Below are 13,518 nucleotides of genomic sequence, written 5' to 3'. Positions count from 1 at the left end.
ATTTCCGAACATTTTCTAATAAAGCCATGACTCTGTGGCAATTTTCATTTGTTCGTGATATAGGGTGTGATATCTATCCAAGGTTTATGATTTTTGATCTTTTCTAATAAAGCCGTGACTTCTGGGGCAATTTTCATTTGCTTTGCCGTGATATATGGGTGATTTCTATCCAAGTGTTGATTTTCGAACATTTTCTAATAAAAGCGTGACTCTGGGGCAATTTTCATTTGCTTCGTGATACATAGATGATATCTATCCAAGGGTTATGATTTTCGAACATTTTCTAATAAAGCCGTGACTCTGGGGCAATTTTCATTTGCTTTGTGATACAGGGGTGATTTCTATCCAAGAGTTATGAATTTTGAACATTTTCTAATAAAGCCGTGACTCTGGGGCAATTTTCATTTGCTTTGTCATACATACATGATATCTATCCAAGTGTTGATTTTCGAACATTTTCTAATAAAGCCGTGACTCTGGGGCAATTTTCATTTGCTTTGTGATACAGGGGTGATTTCTATCCAAGAGTTATGAATTTTGAACATTTTCTAATAAAGCAGTGACTCTGGGGCAATTTTCATTTGCTTCATGATACAGGGGTGATTTCTATCCAAGTGTTGATTTTCGAACACTTTCTAATAAATGCGTGACTCTGGGGCAATTTTCATTTGCTTCATGATACAGGGGTAATTTCTATCCAAGTGTTGATTTTCGAACACTTTCTAATAAAGTCCTGACTCTGGGGCAATTTTCATTTGCTTCGTGATACATGGGTGATTTCCTATCCAAGTGTTGATTTTCGAACCTTTTCTAATAAGGCCGTGACTCTGGGGCAATTTTCATTTGCTTCGTGATACAGGGGTGATATCTATCCAAGGTTTATGATTTTCGAACATTTTCTAATAAAGCCGTGACTCTGGGGCAATTTTCATTTGCTTCGTGATACATGGATGATTTCTATCCAAGTGTTGATTTTTGAACTTTTTCTAATTAGGCCGTGACTCTGGGGCAATTTTCATTTGCTTTGTGATGCAGGGGTGATTTTTATCCAAGGGTTATGATTCCCGAACATTTTCTAATAAGGCCGTGAATCTGGGGCAATTTTCATTTGCTTCGTGATACAGGGACGATATCTATCCAAGGGTTATGATTTTCGAACATTTTCTAATAAAGCCGTGACTCTGGGGCAATTTTCATTTGCTTCGTGATACATGGATGATTTCTATCCAAGTGTTAATTTTTGAACTTTTTCTAATAAGGCCGTGACTTTTGGGAAATTTTCATATGCTTCTTGATACAGGGGTAATATCTATCCAAGGGTTATGATTTTTTTATCTTTTCTAATAAAGCCGTGACTCTGGGGCAATTTTCATTTGCTTCGTGATATATGGGTGATTTCTATCCAAGTGTTGATTTTCGAACATTTTCTAATAAAGCCGTGACTCTGGGGCAATTTTCATTTGCTTCGTGATACATACATGATATCTATCCAAGTGTTGATTTTCGAACATTTTATAATAAAGGCGTGACTCTGGGGCAATTTTCATATGCTTCGTGATACAGGGGTGATATCTATCCAAGGGTTATGATTTTTGAACATTTTCTAATAAAGCCGTGACTCTGGGGCAATTTTCATTTGCTTCGTGATGCGGGGGTGATTTTTATCCAAGGGTTATGATTTCCGAACAATTTTCTAATAAAGCCATGACTCTGTGGCAATTTTCATTTGCTTCGTGATATAGGGGTGATATCTATCCAAGGGTTATGATTTTTAAATCTTTTCTAATAAAGCCTTGACTCTGGGGCAATTTTCATTTGCTTCGTGATATATGGGTGATTTCTATCCAAGTGTTGATTTTTGAACATTTTCTAATAAAAGCGTGACTCTGGGGCAATTTTCATTTGCTTCTTGATACAGGGGTGATATCTATCCAAGGGTTATGATTTTCGAACATTTTCTAATAAAGCCGTGACTCTGGGGCAATTTTCATTTGCTTCGTGATACATGGATGATTTCTATCCAAGTGTTGATTTTTAAACTTTTTCTAATAAGGCCGTGACTCTGTGGAAATTTTCATATGCTTCGTGATACAGGGGTGATATCTATCCAAGGGTTGATTTTTAAACTTTTTCTAATAAGGCCGTGACTCTGGGGCAATTTTCATTTGCTTCGTGATACATGGGTGATTTCCTATCCAAGCGTTGATTTTCGAACCTTTTCTAATAAGGCCGTGACTCTGGGGCAATTTTCATTTGCTTCTTGATACAGGGGTGATATCTATCCAAGGGTTATGATTTTCGAACATTTTCTAATAAAGCCGTGACTCTGGGGCAATTTTCATTTGCTTCGTGATACATGGATGATTTCTATCCAAGTGTTGATTTTTAAACTTTTTCTAATAAGGCCGTGACTCTGTGGAAATTTTCATATGCTTCGTGATACAGGGGTGATATCTATCCAAGGGTTATGATTTTTTAATCTTTTCTAATAAAGCCGTGACTCTGGGGCAATTTTCATTTGCTTCGTGATATATGGGTGATTTCTATCCAAGTGTTGATTTTCGAACCTTTTCTAATAAGGCCGTGACTCTGTGGAAATTTTCATATGCTTCGTGATACAGGGGTGATATCTATCCAAGGGTTATGATTTTTTAATCTTTTCTAATAAAGCCGTGACTCTGGGGCAATTTTCATTTGCTTCGTGATATATGGGTGATTTCTATCCAAGTGTTGATTTTCGAACATTTTCTAATAAAAGCGTGACTCTGGGGCAATTTTCATTTGCTTCGTGATACATAGATGATATCTTTCCAAGGGTTATGATTTTCGAACATTTTCTAATAAAGCCGTGACTCGGGGGCAATTTTCATTTGCTTCGTGATACATGGATGATTTCTATTCAAGTGTTGATTTTTGAACATTTTCTAAATCTAATAAACCCATGACTCTGGGGCAATTTTCATTTGCTTCATGATACATGGGTGATTTCCATCCAAGTGTTGATTTTCGAACATTTTCTAATAAAGCCGTGACTCTGGGGCAATTTTCATTTGCTTCGTGATGCATGGGTGATTTCTATCCAAGTGTTGATTGTTATTGAAAATATGTGGAGAGTATGTCTCCCAATACTCGAACTATAGTCATTAATTATCTGACCTGTGGAGATATGAAAATTGCCTAAACTAAACACAGCAACTGTATATTGAGTAGTAGTCGAAATGGTGATCCTGTTTTACCTATTTGGATCAAAAGATAAGCCCGAATCAAAGTCCCTTAGTCTGATGTCCGAAATAAATATCTTGTTTTGCCTAGCATTGATTTGAGAATAAATGGAGACAGGATAATTGAATGAAGTCGAAATTTATTCAAGTGAAATGACGTTAAACTTATGGATTGCTTTGGGGTAACATTGGGGATGTGCTGTGCTAATCAAAAGGAGAACCATAATATCCAGTGCACTGTATGGGCTAAAGCAGCCAGGACAATGACACTAGGAGAGTAAGAAGGCCCTAAGGTTACCGAAGGTAAGCCAACACACCTTAAAAATATCACCGTGGACCGTGGCCAAGCAGTGTAAATAGCATCTTAAGTACTGTGGACCGAGGCCAAGCAGTGTAAATAGCATCTGTAAGTACTGTGGACCGAGGCCAAGCAGTGTAAATAGCATCTTAAGTACTGTGGACCGAGGCCAAGCAGTGTAAATAGCATCTTAAGTACTGTGGACCGAGGCCAAGCAGTGTAAATAGCATCTTAAGTACTGTGGACCGAGGCCAAGCAGTGTAAATAGCATCTTAAGTACTGTGGACCGAGGCCAAGCAGTGTAAATAGCATCTGTAAGTACTGTGGACCGAGGCCAAGCAGTGTAAATAGCATCTTAAGTACTGTGGACCGAGGCCAAGCAGTGTAAATAGCATCTTAAGTACTGTGGACCGAGGCCAAGCAGTGTAAATAGCATCTTAAGTACTGTGGACCGAGGCCAAGCAGTGTAAATAGCATCTTAAGTACTGTGGACCGAGGCCAAGCAGTGTAAGAGACTATATTATTAGGATTTTTGAAAAGGGTAGATTTTGAGATAAAAACTACCGATTGGTGATTACACAGCACATCCCAAATGGTCGGTCCTTGGGCTAAAAAACCTGCCATCAGGAAAAACTCTAGGACCAGAAAAGGCACTGCGTTGCGATTGATTGATGACATCGCGTTCACCTGAAAACGGAAGAAAAGAGGAGCAAAACAAGAAAGACATGTTGGGTGGGTGGGCGTTAAAATTATTTTCAAGTTATCTGGCAGAGATGGGGTATGCAAATGGAGTCTGATTTATAGGATCTGTGTTAGCCGTAATAGTTTAGAGAAAATTGCCGTCAGCCGATGATTGAAAAGAAAGATGGCGGAGAAGTAACGACGGGAATTAATTACCCGCAAAAGCGGGATGCTATTCTGTGTGTAGTAGAAGTAGGTTCGATAATTAACCTAAGCTAATAAATTAGCTCCAATTAAGCAATTGCAAAATAATTATTTTGAGTTTTTGAAGGTAAGTGATTACCAAATAAAATTGGTTTTGTTATTTGCTAATGTTGATGGATGAAGTTGTTCAATCTTTGGAGACTGATAAAACATGGGCCGATAACATGGCTATCCAAGCAGCATCTGATGCTCTCTGTCAGTCACAATTGAGATTGTAAACTCGGACTATATTAGTTATGGCGGTAAAAGAATTGTCATTCCTAGTACTGGTAAGAAGTCAGAAAAATATGTGGTTTTAGGTCAACTTGGACAAGCTCACTATGTGGCTGCTAGTCCATTTTTCCAAATTGATTTTCCTAAAAGGGGTGGAGATGCCTATGGACGGAAATTGAAAAACACTGGTACTGTTGACGGGCCACTGTTTTGGTTGATGGCGACTATTGAGTCCAGTCAAAAACTTCAGACATTCCTTTATGGGCTACCCGATGGCTCATTAATAGAAGTTTTTTAACATTATAAAAGCGGTCCTGATTATGGCAAATCAGAATGGTTCACTTTTTCAGGTAGAGACATCTACATGCATGATCATATCTCCTTTGACCGCAACGAAACAAAGAGTTTTTTCAAAACATGGTCAGAAACACAAGAAGCGAGCTTTGGTGTTTTGAATTCTTGCGATGGACTTTGTAACTCTGAACGGAGAATTCAGAGACAAACTTTGAAGGTTCGCAAAGGTAGTCTTCCTTTGAATAATAGAATCATCAAGGCACTTAAGACAACCACGGTGGATTGTTCAGAGTGCTTTCAAGGTAATCTCACAACCACGATAAGAGATGTCCCTTTTCATTGTTATATCCGCTGAATGTATGAAATCAGTCGACGAAATTCCACTCTTGATTGAGTTTAATATTTTGGAAAAATCATTTACATTCGCACTAGTTCTTATGACCATCAAAGAGGCAGGCGATGACAAGCTTAACTATGTTAATTATTTTCGTTGTAACTCACCAGATTGGTTTTATTTCGATTTGTTTCGATGGACTGGAAGATCCCCCAGTATCATTTGTAGGCGATATACAACTTATTAAGAATAGAAGGTTAATTTTTTTAGTTTACTTTGATGCTTGTTTCGTTTCTGGTGATCTCAGCCAGATTGGTTCTATTACAGTAGATAACAGCTCTATTGAAGAATATTTTGATCCTGCTCTCGATAGCCCAAAATCAGCACTTCAGATAGAAATCGATTTATTGAAATCTTCATTTGATACTCCCAAATTCATGTCATTTTTGCTATCCAACGAAAAGACAGTATTGAAGGCTTTCCAGTCTTCTAATGGAAGTGATACAGTTGATTTAGATTACAAAACCAAATATAAATCATTTGAACTGGCAAAAGATGTATTTCAAAGGTTCTGTGATCATTCTAGTGATCTTAAAGCTCTCCGAACAGAACTATTAAGAGTCAAGTTTACTCATGTCTTTGCCGAAATGATAGGTTTATACTTCAACAATTAATACATTTTTTCCATTCTCAACTTCATTCTCAACTTCAGTTGAGCTACAATCTGACAATGTCTGTCTGTGTGTCTGTGTGTTCCTTGTTCTTTTACAATGATTTTCTAATGCAAGTGTATTATCAAGGGCATATCATTAATGTCTAAAATGCACTGAGAAGTAAGTATTAACGACCAAACCAATGAAATTTACCACATTAAAGATGCTAAATACACGTTTTTTTTTTTATTAGAACACCTAAAATTTGGCTGAGCCTGGATGTGCTTATTTTTTTAGCAATTTTCAGCCTAAAATGTTCTTAAATGCGTTCTTAATTTTTCAGACTACTCTAAATCGACAATATGATACAAAATAAAGAGCACTTAAATTTGGCAAAATTTGGACAATATTTGACTCTCGACTTGTGAAGATCCACCCCTAAATTCGGTTAAAACTGCTTAAAAAGAGGAAAAAATTGTAGTTTCTTGTCATTTTTTTCCAAACTGAGGCTGGGCATGTTCTTAAGATGTTCTTAATTTTTCGACGAATTTCAGCCTATATGTTCTTATAAACTAGGTTCTAATAAAAAAAAAAACGTGTACTGATTTCTGTTTATCAACAAATAATTATCAAAAACGACAGAGATAGAACAACAGAAAATCAGATGTTATCATTCCAGCCGCGGCTTTCTTATACTATGCTTGTATAATTTCTCCCTTTATTTTTGAAAGATTATAAAAACCTAATACACACACATTCTTTTATAAACAACTCCTATTTTCGGGTTAGGGCTGGGGTTACTTAGCATTCTGGCTCATTTTCTGAAGAATTTGCTTTGACTACCCCGTGATATTATACCATATTTATGCTAACGGAAAATCTTTGCAAAAGCTTCTTTGTCTCAAAATCTTAAAAATAGTGGTATTTGAAAAAAATTTCATCTCGATTTTTCGTACAAAAAGAGTTAACTTTTGATACATTAATTTATCTAACTTAACACTTTTTGCAAAAGAGGGTAATATAACATTTTATTAACGTCTTTTTAAGGTTCATAACGTCATTTTTGTAATTAAATTGCTACATACTGTTGATTCAAAACATAATTTTTATTTTCAAATCTAATACTGTAACCGCTTTCTTTTAACGATAGAAATACATCAAATTTTATTACAGAATTCTATATTCAACTGTCTATACATTTCAACTGGGGACATACATGTTCATGCTGTGTAGTAAAGCTTGATCAAAAAATTCATTTGAGTAGTTGTCATCATCGTCATCAAAATCATTTTCCAATTTTTTACTCATTTAAAATGAATTGGAAAAATCGTTTACACGATTTCTTTTCAAAACTTAATGGATCTTCTCCTCGTTACTTACGTCCTTTGTCTTAAGAGGTACCCAAACCTACTTCTTGTAAAAATGGTAATAACGAGGAGAAGATCGATTATGTTTATAAAAGAATTCGTAAAAGTGATTTTGAGTTTTTATTTCGTTTATGTTCTGAATTGTTATCGACAAAGGGGCGAAATTTTTAAACAAACTGTATGCAGCGGATACAAAATCAAAACAAATGTCACATGTCAAAATAAAAAATCAAACCAAATATGGCTAATTTTGATTGTTCAATTGTGTTACAAGTTTGTTTTGGACACGTGATTTTAATTGTTCTCTTTAATGACACGTGGTTCGCGCAATGTTTACATTTTACTACTTTAATGTCCCTTTAATCGATTCTCCCCTACAGATGTAAACCCATCCTAAGTTACTTTTCAATCTTTATATACCGCAATTATAAAATCTAAAAGTTGATATTATTATGAGACGATGATTTGTTTTGTACCTATAAATTTTTTGATGGCTGGTAAATGTCCTTGCCCGAGGGGGGGGGTACTAGGGTTGGCGAATGAGGGGTATGTGCGGACGGGACCTCCGAAAACTGGCCCTTAGAGAGACTGATTTTTGCTGAAAAGGTGACCCTTAGAGAGACTTTTTGAATTATTTTTTTCGATTTTTGAAAAAAGTCATACCCTTAGAGAGACTTTATTACAATTTTTTTTTTGATTTTTGAAAAAAGTCATACCCTTGGAGACTTTATTACAATGTTTTCTCTCGAAATCAAAAAATTTCCTAAAAATTCTGAATTTTCCGACCCTTAGAGAAACTAATTTAAAACTTTCTGATTTTTCCGACTCTTAAGGCCGGTGTCCACTTTCGCGCGAAGCGCGCGAAACTTTTCACGCTATTTGTAACGTCATTGGTTGATTAAAAAAAGAAGCAATTCCATTGGTCAAAATTGACGTATATGTTGAAAAAAGTTGAACTTCCTTCAATTTTTTTTTTGTTCGCGCGAAACATTTTTATGACGTAATCTTTTCTTCAGACAAAAACGGTTTGCACGAAAGTGGACACCGGCCCTTAGAGAGACTTTTGAAAGGTAAAAAAACCGACCCTTACCGTCCGCACATACCCATCATCCATTTTTGCCTAAGTACCCCCCCCCCCTTCCGGGTGTCTTTGCTATAAAGATTTTAGAATTGGAGAATATAGGAACATTTTTATAAATGAACTTGAAAGAAAGAATAAAAATGGATCGCAAATTTGAAGGACTTTAGTTTTTTTTTGTTTTTTTTTCGCGGGAATTTAATTTTGTCAATTTTAACAAATGGTAAAGTTCTTCCACAATCCCCCAATTTATATCTATACACTTCACATGGTCCCCCTTTTCCCCACTGTCAGCGTAGAGTTCTGGGCCATTTCCGGACTCAACACTGACAGTGGGGTCCAGGGGACGGATTTTTATCATAGAAAAACAGCCATAACTTTTGATGCATTGATTTAGAAAATTTTTCCGAAAAATCTAAAACAGTTCAATTCTTTGCATTTGAAAAAACTTCGAAACAAAACTTTTTATAAAAGAAGGTGATGCCACATATTATTAACGTCTTTTTAAAGTTCAAAACGTCATTTTTACAATTAAATTCTTAATTACTCTTAAGGGATTTGATTAAAGCGATTTATAAGGCAATTCTTTGTTAAAAGTGTTAAAGAACATAAAACACAACTTTTATTTTCAAATACTAAAATCAATGTTACGACTATGGTCACAGCCCTTAAGGTGAAACCCATTGAGTTTCAAGCCCGAAGGGCTAGAGGTCAATCTCTAACCTTTCTCAGGCAAGAAAAATTGAAGCCTTAAAATATGCGCCGTATTTTTGATGACGGATTGAATCTAGCAATTCCTTTGTTTTCGAGTGATATATTTTTCGAAATTAAGCGGTAAATTTTAGTTTCAATCTGTCATTTGTGTAAAAACCAGGCGGTTCGCTCAAGGCCGCGCAACTTTGGTAGGATTTGTTGGCTTCAAATCCTACCAAGGAGATTGACCTCTAGCCTTCGGCTTGAAACTCAATGGTGAAACCCTCTTAATATCATACGTTCTACGATTCGAAATCTCTCTGTTATTCGACTGTATGCAATCTTTTTGCAAAAAAAAAGAAACGAAATTAAATAAATTATATTTTTTAAACAAGACTTATTGGTCATTATATCATGTTATGTCATGCGTATGATTTAACCGTAAATTTTCTAATTTAACGCGTACTCTAATTTAACGCGTTGCTGAAATTGTGCCTATTTAATTTTATTACAATAATTACGCGTGACATGAAAACTTGTACAAGAAAATTTCAATTTTGACAAACTTATCTTTCTTATAAAAATTTAAGGGGCTCTTCCAAAAAATGTCCGTACATGAAGGGTGGAGGATATATTGTACGGGGGGGGTAGCGAAAAATCATCAAAATTTGCCATGTTCGGAGGGTAATTTGGGTTGTCCGGGGGGTCAACTGATGCTTGTCCGGGGGGGGGGGGTAAACCTGTTGTCCGGGGGCCAAAAGTCATTTTGTCCGTATCACTGAAAATTGTTATATCATCCACCCCCCCCCATATTCAAATTTTTTCTGGAAAAGCCCAAACTCAAAAAATGTTGACTACCACCTACCACAATTATAAAAACGTATAGACAACCCTGACTCAAATAAAGATTTTTACCTCCATTTTAATGCGTCCAACTTACTTTTCCCATTAATTTTGTAATTAATTCTTCACTAGTTTTTCACGCGTAGCGTCAAAAGTACTCAAAAATAATTATTTATTGCCACGCTTTAAATTAGAAAATTTACAGTCATTGACGTAGTAAAACCATGAAGGTAATAAAGATACAGATGGAGAGAAAACGTCTCGGTAATGCGATCTAAATGGTCGTTGAAATCTTTTATAAATCTATTCAAAGCGGCTTTTCTTTGGTGTACCATCATTGGAAGCATAAAACATCAATTTATAACTTTATAAGAACAGAAAGAGGCTGGTCCGTTGATTTTGAAAAACTTAATTTTGCGAGAAATCTTAGTTAAAATGCAATTCGAAATAGTTTCAACTGATTTAAGGATAAAATAATATAATAATTTCATAAGGATATATTTTTGGGCTGGCATTTTGTGAACATTGAGAGTCGCATCACATTATCATTGAAAGTTTGTTATCTTAAAATCTTCACGTCTAAGTGGGTAGCGGTTTTCATACTCTGACAAAATGATCCATTAAAGGTTCCTAATCGTAACACGTAATTCTTTTTTAAATCTATCGATGGCTTTATGGGCAGCTTCCCCTAAAAGTTTAGAGTATTGTGCTTATTATGCGAAGTTTAATTTCAATTTTTCATGACAAGGCTATTATATTTCAATATACTTGTTAAAAATGTATTGTCTTTTCATTCATCTTAAATATTCCCACAAGTATACCCATTATCTTATTCCCAAAGCAATCAAACAGCTGTTTGCTTCCGATGATAAATCAGAATAAAACAAAAGGCATTGACTCTCCATCTATCTTTATTACCTTCATGGTAAAACACAAGATTGTTTTGTTGATCACCATACAGGTAACGACGTATCTTTTTATTTTTAAGTGAAGTTTGATGGTAATCTATTTGGTATGATATGATTTGAAAGGAGGGATGGTGAAAATGGCATTAAAAAGAAACTGAAAGTACCTCTTAGAAAAGTGGATGATTTTTTTTGAAGCTATCTGAAAATCTATACTCGAAGAAAAATGCGGCGTCTTAAAAAGTTTCCCCTGCTTGTTTTTGTTTGTTGGATTACGATGACAATTCTTTATACTTGTTTTGTACCAATGAAGCTGAGACAAGAACTTAAAGACCTTAAGACAAAACTGAATGAACAACATGCTAATTACACTAACAAGCTGAAACTTGCCTTAAAAACTGTTGAAAAGCTGAAAGACCATGTAAAATGGAACATATATGGAATGAATCGCAAAACACCTAATATAGAACTTGTCAACTCGAGAGATATTGAAGCAAGAGACACGCAGATTATTATTTTAGTGACGTCACATATCGCAAATAAAAATCGAAGGGACTCTATAAGAGTGAACTGGGGAGATCCAAGTAAATTTACTAAACATACGAGGCTTTACAATGGCGAAGCTACATATAAAGTATATTTCATGACCGGCTATTTACAAAACCACATCGGTAATGCTAGCTTGGAGTCTACTATTCACAAAGACATGCTTATAATGAATAGAACAGAAAATTATTGGGATTTGTCAAGGAAATTTATGTTAGGTTTCTTATGGTCTCTTGAAAATTGCCAATTTGATTATCTTTTGAAAACTGACGATGATGTTTTTGTCAACATACCAACTTTATTTAAATTGATTCACAAAGACCCGTTTGTTTTGAAACATAAAGACAGACTTTATGCAGGACACATGTATGAAGGTCTCGGCCCACATCGTAACAACTTCTCTAAATGGTATGTGTCAAAAGAGGAGTGGGCACCAAAGAATTATCCACCCTTCGCCCCTGGTATGGCAGTTATCTTATCAAGATTTGTTATCAAAAAAATGGTCCCTTATTTCGATTGGGTGAAACCTTTTAAATTGGAAGATGTTTATATAGGGATGTTGGTGAATTATGCAAATGTGTCAGGAGTGGGAATTCGAAAGCCAGTTGGTGTTGAATTTTATGATAATCTTCAGGATAGAAGATATTGTGGGTATTCATCGAGGGTGATCGCTTTCCATAAAATTCTAGACAATTACTGTATGACATTCTTAACAAATAACAGTATGAAATGAATATAAACATTTTAAATTTAGAGAAATTTCTCTATCTTGTTGGAAAAATAATCTTTGTGGATTAATTCAAGCTTTGGAAAGTAATAAACAAATCGAGAATACAGATGAAACACAAAACAAAATGAAAAAGATAATCGGTTTAGATTTAAAATTTTTTTATTAATCTATGTTGTGTCTATTGATTTAAAAAATGTGTATTAATTTTGTCTCCCGAATAGACGGGGGAAGGTCCGAATAAGCAGGGGGTAGGAAAATTTTCTCGAATTTTCTATATTATTATAAGTGGGGGGATGGAATAAGAGGGGGGAGGTAATTTGAAGACATAATATTTTTTGTTACTTTCTTTAATAACTAAAAACGCAACTAAAAAAAAAAAGAAAAAAAAGTATGTCCAAATATAATTGGTAGTGGAAACAAGAATGCCTGTAACTTTTGATAATCAAATATAATTATGGAATTTTTTTTTGCTTGTTTTAGAGAATCAAAAGCGCTATATTTTAAAGTATTTTTGGCTGAAAACTTCGCGATTTTCATCGGTTAAATTTGCGATTATGAAAATTGAACTTTTTTTCTACTTATGCTATAAGTTTCATTTTTACACCAGTGGTAGTTCAACTTTAGGTTAAGAAGTTTATTAGATTTCAAGGCAAACAGAAAAGTCCTTCGGAAGATATGGGACCCGAAATACCCCTTGGTAGCACTTTTTTGTGAAATATCAAATCTCCAACTTATTACTAAAAACGGGGGTAGTGATAGTTTTTCGATCATAACACATTTTACGATCTCTTTAATGACCTCATAGCCAAATTGTGTTTAGTGTTTTGGAAATTAGCAAAGTTCTTTAATGACTTAAAAATAACAAAGGCAATATAAGTTCATACTTATCTTTTCAATAAAATCACTTCGTTTCGAAATAATCAATGATACCAATAATAGAGGCCCCCCAGCGGACCCAAATTTCACGCATTCACGCAAATTTTTTTCGCAATTCACGCATTCACGCAAGTTTTTCTCGAAATTCATGCAAACCCAATTTTTTGGGAAATCTGGGAGATTTTCGGAAAAAATCGGGGAAAATGTCAAAAATAGAGGTCTTGCACATTTCGCTAAGTTACGTAATTTACGTAATTCCCGCCATTATGGAGTAAAACGTTGGATTTGCATAAAAAAGTATGACAAGGCTGTACTCGAGATATTATTCGACCGGATCTGGTCATGCACTTGAGAAAAACTTAACTGAGTAGTGATTTTTTCCTGTAGACCTGACTATAAAACACCGTGTTTGGTAGCGTCATAAGAAGCCCCCAAATAGAAAGCGTTACGTAATTTTTCAACTTGAATCACATGCCATCACGCAAAATTTTTGATTCTTCTAACTTGTCACTTTCGTTTAGA

General features: G+C 35.1%; 1 protein-coding gene across 1 annotated transcript; it reads left to right on the top strand.

Annotated features, from left to right (window-relative positions):
- The first annotated feature begins 10,775 nt into the window (after positions 1 to 10,775).
- Positions 10,776 to 12,280, top strand: LOC136818281 (beta-1,3-galactosyltransferase 5-like). Its single transcript, XM_067074666.1, has one exon. The coding sequence runs from the start codon at positions 11,071 to 11,073 to the stop codon at positions 12,121 to 12,123; it is 1,053 nt and encodes a 350-aa protein (XP_066930767.1). The 5' UTR covers positions 10,776 to 11,070; the 3' UTR covers positions 12,124 to 12,280.
- Positions 12,281 to 13,518: the final 1,238 nt, after the last annotated feature.

This window comes from Clytia hemisphaerica, unplaced genomic scaffold (assembly GCF_902728285.1).
Source record: "Clytia hemisphaerica strain Z4C2 unplaced genomic scaffold, Clytia hemisphaerica genome assembly, whole genome shotgun sequence".
Classification (NCBI taxonomy): domain Eukaryota; kingdom Metazoa; phylum Cnidaria; class Hydrozoa; order Leptothecata; family Clytiidae; genus Clytia; species Clytia hemisphaerica.
The sequence above is the reverse complement of the archived record's forward strand: the minus strand, read 5'-3'. Positions and strand labels throughout refer to the sequence as shown.

Coding starts and splice junctions, on each gene's coding strand:
- LOC136818281 (XM_067074666.1), top strand. CDS start 11,071: ATGCGGCGTCTTAAAAAGTTTCCCCTGCTTGTTTTTGTTTGTTGGATT.